Raw genomic sequence first — 17,095 nt, 5'->3', positions numbered from 1 at the left:
ACACTTGTACTCCTTAGTCCTCCAGCAGCACAGCCTCTTACTCTCAGCTCCTTGTGCCTCTTGCTCCCAGTTCCTCCCATGCACTTCCTCTCCTTTGGCTCCCCCCAGCCTGACTGGAGTGAGCTCCTTTTTAAATCCAGGTGCCCTGATTAGCCTGCCTTGATTGGCTGCAGGTGTTCTGATTACTCTAGTGCAGCCCCTGCTCTGGTCACTCAGGGAACAGAAAACTACTCATCCCGTGACCAGTATATTTGCCCTCTACCAGACTCCTGTACCCCACTGGTTTGGGTCTGTCACACAATATTATAAAAAACTATTAACTATTTGGTGTTTTCCCATCCATACATTTTAAAAAAACCTACTTATTGGTATAGTCCAGTGGTTCTCAGCCTTTTAGCTATTGTGGGCCATGTATGCAGCTCCTTGTTATGTGGGCCAAAACCACACAATGTACCTGTATGGCCCTGAGGATGTCACATGTGCCGCAGCTATGTGTTGATTGAGCCGCAAGTGGCCCATGGGTCGCATGTTGAGAACCATTGCTATAGCCAAACAAAACAAAATTACTTGTTACAGAAGAGAAAAGTCATTGTGTTTGATAGATCAGTTGAAGCAGAAGAGGAGTGTCAGTCAAATCATATTTACTACTCTAAGTGTCTTTTAATTGCTTTTGCCATCTTCTTCCCTTTTTCTGTATGCTTTATTTAACAGTTGTATTTCTTCCTGATAACCATCTCTCTCCATATGCTGCTTTTTACTATTCCGCCTATGAGCTTCAACAGTATCTGGAATTGATATGTTAATATCGCTGTCAGGATTGTTTGATGGTATAAAGAGAGAGTAGGAAGCAGTTTCTCCTAAATCACATGAAACAAACCTGTTTTCTTTCCGTGAATAACGCAAAGATGGGGATCTGACCTGGGTAGACGACTGACTGATATTACTGATGATTGATACAGTATCCATGGCCTCTTCATTGTCGCAAATTTCAAGAACTTCTAAATGAATTTTAACATTTGTGTCTGCAAATGTAGTAGGAGAATCCCCAGGGTTTGGCTCATGACCAACACTCTTTGATCGATATACTTCAATTTTCTTTGATGTGGGTGTTATTTTTTGACCTTCAGTGCTTACCTCGTAGGTAGATAAAGAGAGAGTTTTTCCCGTGGGTGCATGGAGAGATACAGTCCCTTGAAATGCACATAAAGGAATAGCTAAGGCCCCACCTGAGCGCTGGAAAGAAACAGAATTGCCATTATTTAATGTTCATTTCTGAAGTCAGAATCCATTATAAACAAGCCAATTATGCCTAGTTCATTAGCTTGCTTTCACTATTGTACATTTTCTCTAGGAACATTAGAAGCCCGGTATTTAAATCAACAGTATGATTTTTTAAAAGGGTTTAAAGCACCTATTGTTTTCAGTGAGCAAGGCTCTTTATGATGCATTTTAATATAAAAGGCAAGGTTATTATCACAAGAGTGACTATGACTCAGTTATATGCATGGACACAAAGCGACTTTTTTATAAGAATTCATAGGATTTAAATGTAATAAAAGCCTGGCCACATGGGGATCAGGACTGTGCTAGCTATGAACATATTTAAGCACAGTTGGTAATGGGAGATTCTGTCAGTTTCCCAAGCCAGTATGGGATGGGGTGGGACAGGAAGAAGAGGGAATGGTGAAAAGGGTGCTAGATAAACTATGCCAACTGGCACTCTATAGGACAGATTTATCACAGAACTAACTTGGTTGCACAGAAATGGTGTTAGAACCCCGCTAGCAACTACCATGCTTCAATGTGGTTGTATGGTAGCAAGCACTGTTCTGCTCCCAGAGCAAGTCAGGATTTTAAAGGGTTGCAGTCCCCCCTGCAACAGAGGAACAGTCACTATATTAAAACCATTGGAAAGTGAACTCCATTGCAGTCCTGAACTGCCTTGTGTAATGCTGCAGCCAGGAATTCTTAGCATTCGCATTTGAGTTTATACAGAGAAAAGTCTTTCCAAAAGTCACATTTCTCCCCAAAAACACGTTACTAAAGGTACAGGCATTACAAAGACAGTCATTGAAAGGATCTGCGTGAGAAGGACTAGAAGAAATTGAGCACTTCTATATGGACTGCAGTAGCATAACCTCCTGGGGTTAGTCTGTATATTTTGTGTCTCTCCTCGGTGCCTGATCCACAGAGGAGGATTATCGATTACAGCCCCTTGCTACTGAGCTTGGGTCTTTAGCTCAAACTGTGAAGACTCAGTTTTTTAACTCTGGAGGTCTCCAGTTCAATCGCTGGTATTGGCTATGCTGGCAGCTGTTACAATAGTAACTGCAGTCCTTGCAAAACTACAAATGGCTGAGCTACCTGGCACACAGGGATTGGAGAGTTGACCCTGCAGGGCTTCTCTACCTCCTGCTCCCCAGCAGATCTGCTACAGTTTGGGCCTTGAGTGTCCCCAGGGCGGCAGCGGTCAGCATCTCTAATTAGCCTTATTCCAAGGCAGGAGGAGCCTTGCCTAAGGCAGACAAATACTTGCCACCTTTGCAGTGAGCCACCCTGGGAGGAGGTGCCAGAATAGTTAAGAGGAGGGATGCAGGGCAGAGGAGAAAATCACTATGACTTTGGAAAGCTGCACAGCCCAAATCCACACCCCCAGACACTTAGTACATCTACATTGGAGCTGGAAGATACAATTTCCAGCCTAAGCAGATGTACCTGCATCAGCTTTGATGGAGCAAGCACCCTAAAAATAGAAGTATAACCCTGGTGGCATGAGCAGTGGGAGGAACTAGTCACACTGAGTATGTACCTAGTGTCCAGGATGGGATCGTACTTGGGGTGGCTAGTCCCTCTCGCTACAATGGCTACTCCTTCTATTTTTAGCATGCTAGCTCAGTCAGAACCAGTACAGGTATTTTACACCTTCCAGTTGCAGTGCAGACAGACCTTAAGTGTCTGCCACCTCTGCAGGCAAGGCCTCAGGCAGCAATTTGAGAGTCACCCAGATTTCCTCCCTGCTCATGTTATGGATCCAACATATACGGCTACGGGAGCAGCTGCTGTTAAGGTACCAGACAGCAAGTTTGAAAACTTGGGACAGGGGATTGGGGGTCATAGGAGCCTATATAAGAAGAAGTCCCAAATATTGGGACTGTCCCTATAAAATCAGGACATCTGGTCACTCTAGCTGCTGTATACAGGGCTGAAGGTTCAGGAAGCAACCCCCAGCCCCAGTTACTCTTCTCTGGACCCATCTGCTGCTTCCCCATCTGCTGCTTCCCCATCTGCTGCTTCAACACAGTAGTCTTAGCTTTCTGGTAAACTGGGGAATGAAGTAACCAGAAGAGGAAGGGAGAGGAGAAGAATCAGCCAAAAGAGGGCTGGGAATAAACAGAAAGAAAAAGGATGACAAGCAGGGAAAAACCCACAGAAAATCAGGATTGGAGAGAGAAAATGGACAGAAAAAAATAGACAAAAAAAGAGAGACATCAGCAAATTTGTAAAGACACGGTACAAGTTTATAAGGCCGGCAGAGTGGGAGCAGCACCTATTTGCCCTCTAACCCCTCCCAAGAGAGGGCTTTAAAAAGAGGCAAGATGGAAAGTATTTAAGGTCAGCAAAATTTCCCCGATTTGTGATACAACTGTGATGAAGCCACATACAGCTGACAGACATGAATATTGGATAAATCCTACACTGTGGAGAGCTCAGAGTAGAACCCTAGTTCCTCAGTTCCAAAAACTACAGGCCTTCACTGCTTGAGTCAAAGGGACACTCTCTCAGCTAATGCTAGCAGAGGGACCATATTCTCTCTAATGGCTAACTACTAGAAGGGAACCAGGTAAAATAACTGGAAGCAGGGATGTATATTGGGATTACTTGGGAACTGAAAGATGGTTCCTCCATTTTGACTGGCCCTGATTTTCATCTCCTTTCACAGTCAAGCTGAGCAAATCTTTAGTATCAGAGCAGTTTAGCCCACTGACGTGAAAGGTAAATTTGTTCTTGAGAGGGCAAGGAAGGCCATTATTTGCGGGTTATTAAGGAAAAGATCTTGTGATGGAACCTGGTAGAATAAGTCAGGAGTTTTACAGGATTGCCATTCTGCTAATCAAGTTGTATGAATCCTTAACACAGATACTTGCAAAGAAAAGTGGGATCTTATTGTGCAAGAGAATCTTATTAGACTCAGGCCTGTTCAAGCTTGGACAAAGCAACTAGCCTGAAAAGAAGTTGATTAGCCCTGCCAGAAATTGGCCTGCTTTGCTGGAAGGAAATAAAAACAAAATTTGCCTTCTTTACAGATTTGTCAGAGAAAGAATTTGTCAAGAATTCCCCCAGTTTACATTAAGTAACAGAGGCAGCTGATGTTCTGTGTCTGGATCCAACTTTTAGTTCTGTTTATAAGTGTGTGAAAGCCCAATTTAATTCACAGTGTAGCACTGAATTCATACGAAGGGCAGGAATGGTGTGGCTTGCAGCAGTGGAGGATAGTGGGCCAGAGAATGAAGTAGTTCAGAAATTCATTTCCAAGTAAGTGATAAGACCTAGGACTCAATTCTCAGCCCTGGCTCTAGCTGCTTTCTTTGTGCTGTGCAGGCTCCTAGTCTACACCGTTTGAAGTTCTCTGTTCAAGGGTCAGTTAGTGTCCGCATTTCTGGCAGCTAATCTGGTTCAGCGTCTGGAGTACTTCCTAAAAAACACACTTAGGTTCTGAAGGACATCTAGAGTCTATGAAAAAACAAGATCAATAAGGACTGAACATTCTAGCACCTATTAAGCGCAAGGTTAGATTCTTGTTTAAGATATTACAGATTTGTAAAATTGGATGTTTAAAAGACAGAGTATATCCGAGGCCATCAGAGTGAATTCTTTCTTGAACAGAATAAGTAATTGCCACTGCCATAGTTCTCACTGCTCTTTCTGCATCGTTTATTTTTGAGTAAGAGATCAACATCCATCTTAAGTAGCCAAATGTTCATGCCAAATTTATACTTTTCCCAGTGTTCAGTGAACTATCTAATTTCAATAGTTACATTATAATTTAGCTGTGTATTGATGGAAAATAAATATTATTTATCCTCATAGCCATTATAGCTGTAGCAGACACAGAATTTAAAGCATACACTCACAAGTTGCCACTTAAATGTCCAGTAATCTATCCCCTACATGCCTTACAGAGCAAATGTTAATTAAACAAACATGTTAAACAATGCAAAATATTATGACAAAAATCCAAATCAACCTAATACTAAATAAAGATAATGGGCCTTATATTGTCCCATGGTGTTTACTAATAGAGCTGGGGAGAAAATGATTCTCCTGTCCCAGGAACATTTTTGAGATTTCAAACTTTTTTCCCTTTCCCAAATTGGGAAGAAATATTGAAATCTCAAAAATTTTGTAAAGTGAAAAAACTTTAAAATAAATTGGGTTTTGGTCAATTGAAAATATTTCATTTTGATAATTTTGAAACATTTAATTTTGATGTTGACGTTAATTCACTCTATAATTCACTCAAATTTCAAAGTGAAAAGCTATTGTGAACCAAAATCCAGAATTTATTTTGAAATGTTGAAGTGGGATGTTTTGACAGTTTCAAAACTTTTTTCACAATTTTTTCAAAACTGACTCTTTCTCATGAAGTTTCAGTTTTGACAAATTGTCATTTTTTCCCAACAGAACGTAGAAAAATTCTCAGTCAGCTCTGGTTACTAACTGCATCCCAAAGCATTCTGGGCTCTCTCTCCCCCTCTATAATAACACCTGTTATTGCACTAGGAGATGAAGTGAGAGCCAGGACAGAGATCTGAGTATTGATATTCCATGTTCATACTGGCTGACCACATTAAAGAGTCGTGCTTCTGCACTCTACACTAGTGAAACTCGGTCAGCAAGTGTAGCTCTAATCAGAATGTATTACTATAGTCTTGCCTGGAAGGTGCAGGGCCATGAAGGAGAATTGAGTGGTCCCCTGGAGTGGTAGCAGCCTCCTCCTGACTAGCCAGAGATGATGAAAGCTCCCTAAACAGTTGACCTTCTTTGAACACTTGTGGAATCAAGTACTGTTTTAACCTACTGAGTTAGCACAAGGCCATTAGTCCCAGGGTGGCGAAAAATCAATGATTTAATTTTTTTTTTAAAGATTGGATTTTTTTTTAATTTAAATTGGACTTTGATAAAATGCTTTTTGAGGGAAAAAAACCTATCTAAAGACAGTTTTAATTAAGATACATTATAGCTCAAAGATATCTCATCATGGAATAGTGATTCTAATTCTATAGTATGAGACAATATATTCATGTAATGTTTAAGAAAAGTTTTCTAAATGAGTTCCAATAGTTCATGGATTAGGGACCCGATCTTATGGGATTCCAGGGGTTTCTGTACTGATTATTTAGGTTAATATTTCTATCTATCCAATGAGACTCAGTGCTCAGTGTAGAAGATACCATCAGAGATGCTTAGTTTTGTGGTTCTCAAACTGTAGATTTGTGTCTCCAGAGATAACATGCTTGTTAACAGCAAAAATGTTTTAAAATAAATAATATAGAGAGAGAGGTGAGAAATAAGAGACCTCAACCCTATTGTCTCTCTGCAAATTTGTGTACATGGAGTCAATCCCTTACTTCTCTCTAAAAGTGCAAAGTTTCAAAAAGTTAAATGAATAGAAGATTGTTGGGGGCGCAATAGAGCTGGACAAGGAGAAGTCTGGAGATAAATGTGAGAAGGGAGGGACAGGCAGTAGAAACAAAAGTGAAACTGTTTGAGCAGCATATTCCAGAAGTCTTGAGGTCTTTCTGAGTATAGCCTTCATTGATTTGAGACCTACCATAGCATTCTCTCACTAGAAGGGAAAACCTATAATGGCAGCAGGCCACAAAAGAGACCCAGTTTGGGAATATTTTAATGAAGTTCCTCTACCCGTGGGTAAGACAGGCATGTGTGCAAAATGCAAACAGTGCAACAAAGAAATACAAGGCCTGGTTGCCCACATGAAACAACATCATGAGAAGCATTCCTTCTCAGGAGGAAGCTGCATTGAAGATGATTAAAGGAACATGTCTGATCATGTAGGATCTTCAGGTTGGTAAAGTTTTTTATTTCATACTTCTTTCTTAAGGACTGCCTGTCTTCCTTCTGAACTATTCTTCAATTCTCATGTTTAAGCAAAAAATATAGTTGTGACTCTATGGTACTATCATTTAGATGCAGTTGTGATAAAAAATAACTAGCTGAAATAGGTAGATTTTCCTTTTACAATTTCACCTTTAAAGTAGTACTGAGTGTCAGTGAATGCAATGAGTAATACTAAATGAGCAGTATGGTAATAATAATTAAATAACTGCATTGACTTATTTTGTTTAGGAGAATCCATCTTCAACATACAGGACTCTGAAGACTATCCACCTTCAAGATCACCATCATTTTCTATAGTTTCAGAGTTATCTGCCAATGATAGTGTTTCAGTCACATCATGCATGTCACATAGCCACAGTATATCACCTCTTGCAAAAAGAAAAAAAAACTCCACCATTCAGAAACAACCATTGATAAGTTTGTGATAAGAACCAGCAGATTACAAAAGAGATAATTAATGAAAAAAATTGCCTGGTTTGTTTATGCAACAAACTCTCCTTTCCATACGATTGAGAACCCACACTTTATTAACATGGTTCAATTATTAAGACCAGGATACAGTCCACCCAACAGAGCAGATATCACAGGCAAATTGCTGGATAAAGTGTATGAAAAAGAAATTGAGCAGTGTGCAAAAGATCTAGAGGGTGAAATTGTTAACCTGAGTCTTGATGGGTGGAGCAGTGTCCACAATGATCCTGTTGTATGTGCTTGCGTGACAACAGAAGAAGGGAATGTCTTCCTTTCAGAAACAATTGATACATCAGGAAATGCACACACAACAGAATACTTACAAGAAGTAGCAGTAAAAGCTATAACAAACTGGGAAAAAAATGTCAAATGTCTAGTATGCAGCTTGGTCACACTGCAAATGTATCCAGGATGAGAAGAAATTTAGAAGAGAGAGTGAAGAGCATCCCAAGCTAATAACATACAGTTGCAGTGCCCATTTGATGCACCTCCTAGCCAAAGACTTCAGTGTTCCAGAAATAAAGGCTAATGTTGTTGAAATTGCAAAATACTTCCACAACAACCACTTTGCAGCAGCTGCTCTGAAAAAAGTGGGAGGAACCAAGCTAACTCTCCCACAAGATGTGTGATGGAACTCAGCAGTGGACTGTTTTGAGCACTATATCAAGAACTGGCGAAATCTGATGATAGTTTGTGAGCAAAATCATGAAAAAATAGATGGCACTGTCACAGCCAAAGTTCTCAACATTGGGCTTAAGAGAAATGTTGTGCACATGCTGAGTACCCTGAAGCCTATGTCTGTAGCCTTGAACAAAATGCAGAGAAATAGCTGTTTTATTACTGACGCTATTGAAATTTGGAAGGAACTGAATGAGACCTTAAAAAGAGAAATATGCAATGACAGAGTTAAATTACAAGCATTAAAAAAACGAATGAGAGAAGCACCATCTCCAGCTCATTTTCTTGCAAATATTTTCAGAACTCGGTACCAGGGTCAAACTTTAACGCCTGAAGAAGAGGCGTTGACTATGACATGGACATCTAGAATCATAGAATATTAGGGTTGGAAGGGACCTCAGGAGGTCATCTAGTCCAACCCCCTGCTCAAACCAGGACCAATCCCTAACTAAATCATCCCAGCCAGGGCTTTGTCAAGCCTGACCTTTAAACCTTCAAGGAAGGAGATTCTACCACCTCCCTAGGTAACCCATTCCAGTGCTTCACCACCCTCCTAGTTAAAAAGTTTTCCTAATATCCAACCTAAACCTCCCCCATTGCAACTTGAGACCATTACTGCTTGTTCTGTCATCTGCTACCACTGAGAACAGTGGTAGCAGATCTAGCAATCATCTCTCCATAATGCCAACTATAATAAACTTCAGAGCTAAGGGTGAATCATTCAAGAAATATATGTTTGCTGATGATGTTTTAAAGAAAGTCACACCAGTTTACTAGTGGAAGTCACTTAAGCATTTGGATTCAGAGACTGTTGAAGTGATAATCTCACTTTTAACAGCAGTAGCTTCTTCAGCCGGTGTAGAAAGAATATTTTCTTCCTTTGGACTAATTCATTCCAAATTGAGAAATCATTTGGGACCTGAAAAAGTAGGAAAGCTTGTTTTTCTTTTCCAGATTATGAACAAACAGAAAAATGAAGGTGAAGACTACTGAGTTTTTCTGCAGAAGCCAATATTTTAAGTTTCTCATGTTGACCTGGCTGACATAGTCAATTTAATTTATTTTTTAAAATTTCATTTAACTATTTTAGTAAAATAATGTTAACAAAAACAAACTTGATTTTTAAAAATTTGAATGTTTAACTAAATTCAGAAATTCATATGCTTGTTTGTTAAAATATTATATGTTTGCTGTTGAAGAAAAAAATCCAGAAAACATAACGTTGCTGTTTTAGTTAAATAAAACGATTTAAATGTCTGTCTAGTGATTTTCTCCTCCTAATACAAAATGGCAAGAAAATCCTCCAAATATAAATGATTAACCTGTTGCATTAGAAATAGTTCACCTCCCAGTGACTTCATAAATATCTGCTTCAATTACCTTTGGTAAATGAAATAACCAAACAATCATTCATTTTCTGATATAGCTCTAAAACTAATCTGAAAAGTTTTCAAAATAAATCACTTAAAATAATGTATAGCGTGTACTTTCTAGAAATGAAACCTACATCTATCTTTGAGTTGTGAAGAATATGTATTAAGGTCATACCAACCAACAAGAATGCACTTTTATGTATAAATCCATGATTAAATTGAGTCTTTCTGACTAGTTATTTAAATCAAATCCTCCGTGATTAGTCCTCTACTTAGGTAATGGAATAAGATCTGACACTCATTCATGTAGACTTGTTAGTAACTGAAAATGAACAGAACAATGTGAGCCAAAGGTTAAAGTCTATTGTGGATTCACATCTCTTACCTAGGCTGGTTTGCTTGTGTTGCAAATCTCATGCATGAATGAAATAGCCTAAGTAGGAACTGTATCTCACATATCGTATTTAATATAAGGGAGAATAGATATGGAACAGGAAGAACTTTGTTAATTCTGCAAGAGAGAAGACTAGATACTGGTCTTGTCTATACCCATGTAAACTTGAGTAACTCCATTGACTTCTGTGGAGTTACTTTGGATGTAAACTGGTATGAATAAGAGCAAAGTGTGACCTTAGAGTCTATTAAGCTTGATTATCTTTATAAAATAAGGTATTGTTTGCCTACAAGTATGTAACATTAAATAGTGTGTCTTGTCACTGTATGTCTACAAGGTGGTGGTGTTTCAGAGCTGGCTGTTCATTTTATTTATTTAAAGATTTCCATTATGGGTCTACAATTTCTACTTCAGCACCTCTAACTAATCCAATATTAAGTACAGCATTTGGAGTATGACTTCTGTCCCAAAACAAGCCTGATTCTGGTACATTCTGTGAGGCAGAATTTTGCCTTCTATTTCTTTGTAAACCTAATTTTATGTTTTGATTATAAATCTTTTAATGCAATTTTAATTTAAGAACATTAAAAACAGGAAGCTGTCTGAGTAATTCAGTGATGGACTCCCATTTATTCTAGTCAGGTTCATTTACCACTCTCATTGTGTTCTCTAAGTGAAACAATGGTATCTGCAATTGTAGCAGGGATATGATTCTTTTTTAATACAATTAAATTAGAAAGCAAGCCACTGTTCTCTTTTTGAATAATCTACAATGGCACTCTTCACAAGCCCAAAATGTTTTTGGAGGAAGACTCCATCTCTTTGTCTCTTCCAACATTTCTTCCTTCCTGCCCCTTACGTTACAATAGTACACTTAAAAAAAAAGTATGATTTCTAAAATAAATTTAAAATTCAGACTCCTCCCACACAGTATATACTACATCTCCTCTTTTAAAAGCATAATTATAAAGGTTCTTTAACTAAGGAACAGGAAGCCTACTGATAGTCCGATTCTCTAGATCATCTTCAGAGAGGCAGAATTTTATGTCTTGACTTAATGCATCATCCATTTGAATGCAGCAGGGAATTATGCATTTGCATAGGGGCGAACAGCTATTAGAAATAAAAAAAAGCTTCCTCTTTCTAGTGAAAATGCTTTTTAGTATCCAAGATATATAGGCAGTCTAGTTGCATATTAGATTCACATATTAAAGAGCATAATCTGCTAGAGTAAGATTTAGAAAATTACTTACAAATTCTTTAAGTCTAACATTGTGTTGGTTCTACCATGAGTTGTTATAGTTTCATGGAGGCAGGCCACAGAAGTCTGATCTGCATGTGTTCTTAACAAAATGCTGCCACTACCAGTTTTTTTTTATTGTAACTCTTCAGGCCAAATGGACACTTGAATTCATTTTAGAAAACCTAGTCCTGTGTGGTAACGAGTAGCTCTTTCACCTTCAGCTCCCACTGTAACTGGTGGGAGCAAAGAATGCTCAGGCCTTTGAGGATCAGACACATACAGCGTAGTGTCTCATGAGAGCTGTAGAATGGGCCCTAGGATCTGGTCCTTGCTTCACAAAGAACAATTTAACTAGCAGTATGTACAGTGCACCTTACATCGGTCAAGTTTGTTTTCCACTAAAATGTAAGTGCTTCAATCTGAAAAAAATAAAAAATTGTTCATATTTTAAAAGCTGTTTAAATGTATTATTTCTGCATCTGTGATGCCATGCCAGAATTGCAATTTAGTAAAAAGTAAAGATTTGGGTCCCAATTCCATGTGCACAAGTTGCACTAACTTCCCTAAGAGTTCCTTGCACACAGTGTGTATGCAGAATCAAGCCCTTTATTTTCTATTTTTACAGTGTGAACAGTGTGCATTTCCATCATGTCTCACCACAGGGCTTTTCATCTGCATGAATTCCTGTCTGGATAGCTGTAGGCAATCCTGTCTGTTGGAATCTAGGACATTGTTTTCACTGGAGGACTACATATATCAGTACATTCATTTTTTAACAAGAAGAAACGAAAAGTTACAGTGGAATAAATGACAGTTATATTCATACCTCACATACATCATTCATACCTCGGTGGCAAGGTCATTCCAAGCAAAGGAATCTCTGCAGAATCACTGCAGCAAATCCTTTTTTGTTACTGTAAGCAGGGCCGGCCTTAGGATTTATGGTGCTCTAGGCAAGATTATTAAACTGGTGCCCCTGTGCCTGATCTGCTCTTAGCAACACAAACATAAGCTTATAGTATTGGAAAACTTGCCACATTCACATTATTAAAACCAGTTTAACTTAGTTAAGCACACTGTAATGCTGATGGACTAGCACTAAAGAAGCAGCACTATAGAAAAAATTCTGATATGACAGAATGATGCAAATAATATATATTTTTTAATTTATCAAAATTTTATTGGAAATTTATATGAAGAGGTATTGAAACAAAGATTTGTTTTTAATTAAAAGCAATCTTTCTGGCTTTTTTGGCTGCAAAATCAATAATAATGTCATCATATGACAAAGACAAAGTCGTGTCTTGTTCGATCGCAAGAATAGCAAGACCAGTCAAGCGTTCCTGACTCATTGTAGAGCGGAGATAGTTTTTAATGAGCTTTAGTTTTGAGAAACTCCGTTCCTCTGATGCTACTGTTACAGGAATTGTCAGTAGAATACGAGTGGCAATGTACACATTAGGATATATGTCAACAAGTTTGCGGGTATGAATAAACTGTACAATGTCCATCACCGATTTTGCATGTGGCAACATTGATGACAGTGTACTCAATTCTTCGTACAGTTCAAGTCCATTTAAATCAAAAGTATCACCGTGCTTCAGGAGGCTCTCTAGATTCTTGCACTTTGTCATTAGTTGCTCTTGTTTTCCTATTTCGTTGAATTTAGTTATGTCATACAAAAATCCAAACTGTTCATGGTGTACTTGCAAGGTATTAAACCTTTCATCAACAGCAGATACTGCTTTATCAATCACAACATTAAAAAATTCAACCTCAAATTTCTTTTCTGGATCATCTATGGGTATGATCTGCTGTACAGATTCTTCATAAAGAAGTGTTCCTGGCCTTTTTAACTCATATTAACTATGTATTTACTTTATGAAAGTTGGAGAAAACATTGTGAAAATGTAAAACATTGGCTGCCCAACTTCTGGGCTGGCAAAAGTTATACTGACTCACAGGGAAAAAAAAAAAGCAGGAGAATCTTAGTACAACATATGGTCACTGTATACCAGGGGTTGGCAACCTTTCAGAAGTGGTGTGCCAAGTTCACTGTAATTTAAGGTTTCTCGTGCCAGTAATACATTTTAATGTTTGCAGAAGGTTTCTCTCTATGTCTATATTATATAAATAAACTATTGTTATGATCTGAGGTCTTGGCCACTGGTCCTGCTCAGGCCACTGCCAGCTGAGTAAATGAAACCCCAAACCGGCAGCGGGCTGGTGGCTGGAACCCTAGACAAGGATCCCAGGCCCTGCTCAGCCCGCTGCTGGTCTGGGGTTCTGACCACCAACTCCTGCCAGCCAGGATCCCGGCCGCCAACCCCCCCTCAGCCCGCTACCAGCCTGGGATTCTGCTCACCCAGGCTGGCAGGAGGAAGAGTGGGGCTGGCGGCTGAGCTCCTGACTGGCAAGGGGCCGGCAGCCGGAACCCCGGAGTAGCAGTAGGCTGAGTGCTGCTGGCACCCCAGACTGGCAGCAGACTGAGCCACTCAACCCCCCACCGGCCCTGCTCAGCCCGCCACCAGCCCGCTCAGCCCACCACCAGCCCACTCAGCCCGCTGCTGGCTGAGTGAATGGAACCCCAGGCTGACAGCAGGTTGAGTGGTTCAACTGGCCTGCTCAGCCCACTGCCAGCCTGGGGTTCTTTGGGGGTCCCCAGGCCAGCAGCAGGTGCTTAGTGGGGCCGATGGCTGGTATTCCAGCTGGCAATAGGGCAGCAGCCGGAACCCCAGAGCAGTGATGGGCTGAGCCACTCAGCCTGCTGCTGCATACCATCAAAAATCAGCTCACCTGCCATCTTTGACACGTGTGCCGTAGGTTGCCGACCCCTGCTTTATACACTAGTAAGGAGATGAGCATATTACAGTTGTTGGAGGGCTCTTATCAGGAGTAACAGGCTATAGGAAAGTCAGTCAACATTTTTTGTTTCTCTGATGAAAACTGACCCACTCCCTGCCTCAAACCAAACCTGTCACTAATAATTGTCAACAACTTAATTTTCTGTTTTTGGCTAAGATATTGATTTTTAAAAAAAAATATTGAAATTGGATTCAGGATTGTTAGCAAGAATTTTTGGCAAATGAAGTTGTTAAATGACAATCTAAATGGCAACACAGTACTGCTTTCATGCTTGGCTCACCCCCCAGCCTGCTGGTCCAACAGCTGCAGTAGAGGAGGAGATAGGTGGAAAACTGCAGGACCCCAAAATCCACCTCTTGGGGTGCAGAGTGGCAACAGCAGCAGCAAACCCTCAGGTCCAATCACACGCCAATGGGCACCGCCGCCAGCTCAACAGACCATGGTGAAGTTAGCACGGCATCTGATCTCAGGGACAGGGCACCCATGCAGCCACAGCAGCTCGTCCTGCCCTGTGCAGCTCCCCCCGGATGAGATCGCTGGCAGCTGCCAGCCCGGGGAAGAGGCGCTCCCCAGCTAGGGTGGCCAGATCCAGATGTCCTGATTTTATAGGGCCAGTCCTGATATTTGGGGCTTTGTCTTATATAGGCACCAATTACCCCCACCTAGAGTGACCAGACAGCAAGTGTGTAAAATCAGGACAGGGATGGGTGGGTGGGTGGTGGGGTGAAAGAAGCCTATATAAGAAAAAGACCCCAAAATTGGGACTGTCCCTATAAAATAGGGATATCTGCTCACCCTACCCCAATCCCCTATCCTGATTTTTCACACATCTGGCTAACCCCAGCCAAGCCCTGTGTGACATTCCAATTCTGGCTGCCTGCCGAGGAAGTGAGTTACTTTCACTTTCATTCCTCAGCAGGCAGCCAGCCAGCCCTCCCCCCACCTATCCCCCAGCACCTCACCCAACCCAGCCCTGACGGAGGGGAGGGAGGAGAGAGAGAGGGGTGCTGCTGGGGAGGAGGGAGAAAGGAGGGGGTGCTCCGTGGGGCGGAGGGGAGGTGAGCTCCTTTCCCAATCTCTACCCCCTTCCCTTCCCAGAGACCCCAGCAGCCAATCCCATTCCTCAGACTGTGCTGCTTTCGGCTCTCTCTAGGACCCAGCAGCCCTGCTTCTACACTGTCTGGGCTGCCTGGAGAGTGGTGCCCCCAGGGAGAGTGAGGCCCTAGGCGGCTGCCTATTCTGCCTATGCCTAAGGAGGGCCCTGACTTTAAGTCTCACACTGTAGCCTATTATGTTTGTGGAGAATTGAAAATACTTATCCCTGTATGAGGTAGTATGACCCTCCCCCCACTCATACATACAGAGTGAGCTAGATTCTCCCTCCTCTTCTGGCTACTTTGTGCTGCTTAGGCAGAATCTGAGCCCAGCTCACTAGCTGAGAATTCCCCCATGTTGTGGAGCTCTTAGCTGGTGCAGAGAGGCATAGCCAGCTCCTATGCCCACCTGGCCAAGGAGCCATGGCAGAGGGAGCGAAAAAGCAGGGCAGCTGTGGTCTATCGATATAGTCAACTGGCACATGGCCAAGCTGTTGGTGTAAGTTAGAGCTGCTGTAACACCAACAGTGTAGGACTGCTTCAGATTCACCATGAGAAACACAGAGGCATAGCTCGCTCTCTGATGGCTTCCTCTTGCTCCTGTGCAAGCAGATCACAGTGCAGGAAAGAGTCCAGGGCCGTGTCTTATCTGTAAGATTTCATATCCAAGGGAGGCCAAGATAGAAAGAATGCTGGTTGTGTGCAGCATATAGCTTGTTTACAGTAAAGTAAAATGGGAAGTTCTGCTGCCAGACACATAAGTAACTTCACTGAAATCAATGGCACTGCTCACAAGAGAAAGGGCTGCAGTGTAAGCCCCAGAGTCTCAGATTGTTTGAATGCATCCGGATGCGTAAACTGCAATTCTTGTTATAATCAAGCTCTATTTATGGAGCCTAATCTGGTAGTCTCTCTGCAGTCCGAACTCACTAGAAATGTTGCCTGAGTAGAAACTGACGGATCTGACCCATAATAAAGGTGTTTTGTGGGGGGAAAAAGTTTTAGAATCTTCTTCTGCATTTCCCTTTGTAAACTGGCAAAAACTTCTTGATCTAGTTTTGCAAGAAATGTTGGTTATGCACCCATGAAAGAATAATAAAGTGATTGTAACTTGCAAGTACATAGTTAAGGGAAGTCATAACATCACCACCTGCTGAAATAGGGCTTGCTCCTGCAAAGTGTCAGGCGCCAGCTAAAAAGGTACCGTATGCCTTTAACTCCCATTGATTTCAATAGGTGTTGCTGAGCACCCTCATAGTGAAGCAATTAATGTGCTCCTCAGTTAAATCTCACTATAATCAATTATGTATTCTGCTTCTTGTGGGAATTATATTGCAGGTGCAAAATATTTTTGTTTAGAAGTGTGGGCTGGGAGGAGATGAAGTATTTATTTCGCTAGCGGGAGCCTAGAAAATGAGGCAAAAAGTGTTGTTTGAGAAGGATTTATTAGTATACCTTAATTTCACCAGGGAAACTTTTCTATGCATATTTGACATTTTGTACGGAACACAACTGACCTTTTTCTGTTCACACATGAGGAACACGAACTCAGTGGTTATGAGTCTCCAATGCCTTGCACCCTGTGCAGTCATTTAAGCACATGTTTAACTCCTACTAAGAAGCATTTAAGGAAAGATTTGTTAGCAGGAACCACATAGTGGCAAAGGAAGAAATCCAGCTCCAATCTCTGAATGTCCTTATTGATTATTAATAGGGCCGGTGCAAGGAAGTTTCGTGCCCTAGGTGAAACTTCCACCTTGCACCCCCCCACAGCTAACCCTACCCCCCCCCCCAGCAGCTAACTCAGCCCCCTATGTGGGGAGACCCCCCCGCAGCA

The 17,095-nt window shown here is 41.2% G+C and overlaps 1 protein-coding gene across 1 annotated transcript in view; it reads right to left on the bottom strand.

Annotated features, from left to right (window-relative positions):
* Window positions 1-340: 340 nt before the first annotated feature.
* The window catches only part of GPR149 (G protein-coupled receptor 149), a 42,287-nt gene continuing 25,532 nt past the window's right edge, over window positions 341-17,095 (bottom strand). The window contains exon 4 of the mRNA XM_030576605.1: window positions 341-1,233. Coding sequence (XP_030432465.1) covers window positions 661-1,233 — 573 coding nt within the window. The 3' untranslated portion in view covers window positions 341-660. The remainder of the gene's footprint in view (window positions 1,234-17,095) is intronic.

The sequence above is a fragment of the Gopherus evgoodei genome, chromosome 9 (genome assembly GCF_007399415.2).
Source record: "Gopherus evgoodei ecotype Sinaloan lineage chromosome 9, rGopEvg1_v1.p, whole genome shotgun sequence".
In the NCBI taxonomy this organism is placed as follows: Eukaryota; Metazoa; Chordata; order Testudines; family Testudinidae; genus Gopherus; species Gopherus evgoodei.
Note: the sequence above shows the minus strand (reverse complement) of the source record. Positions and strands in the feature narration are given on the sequence as shown.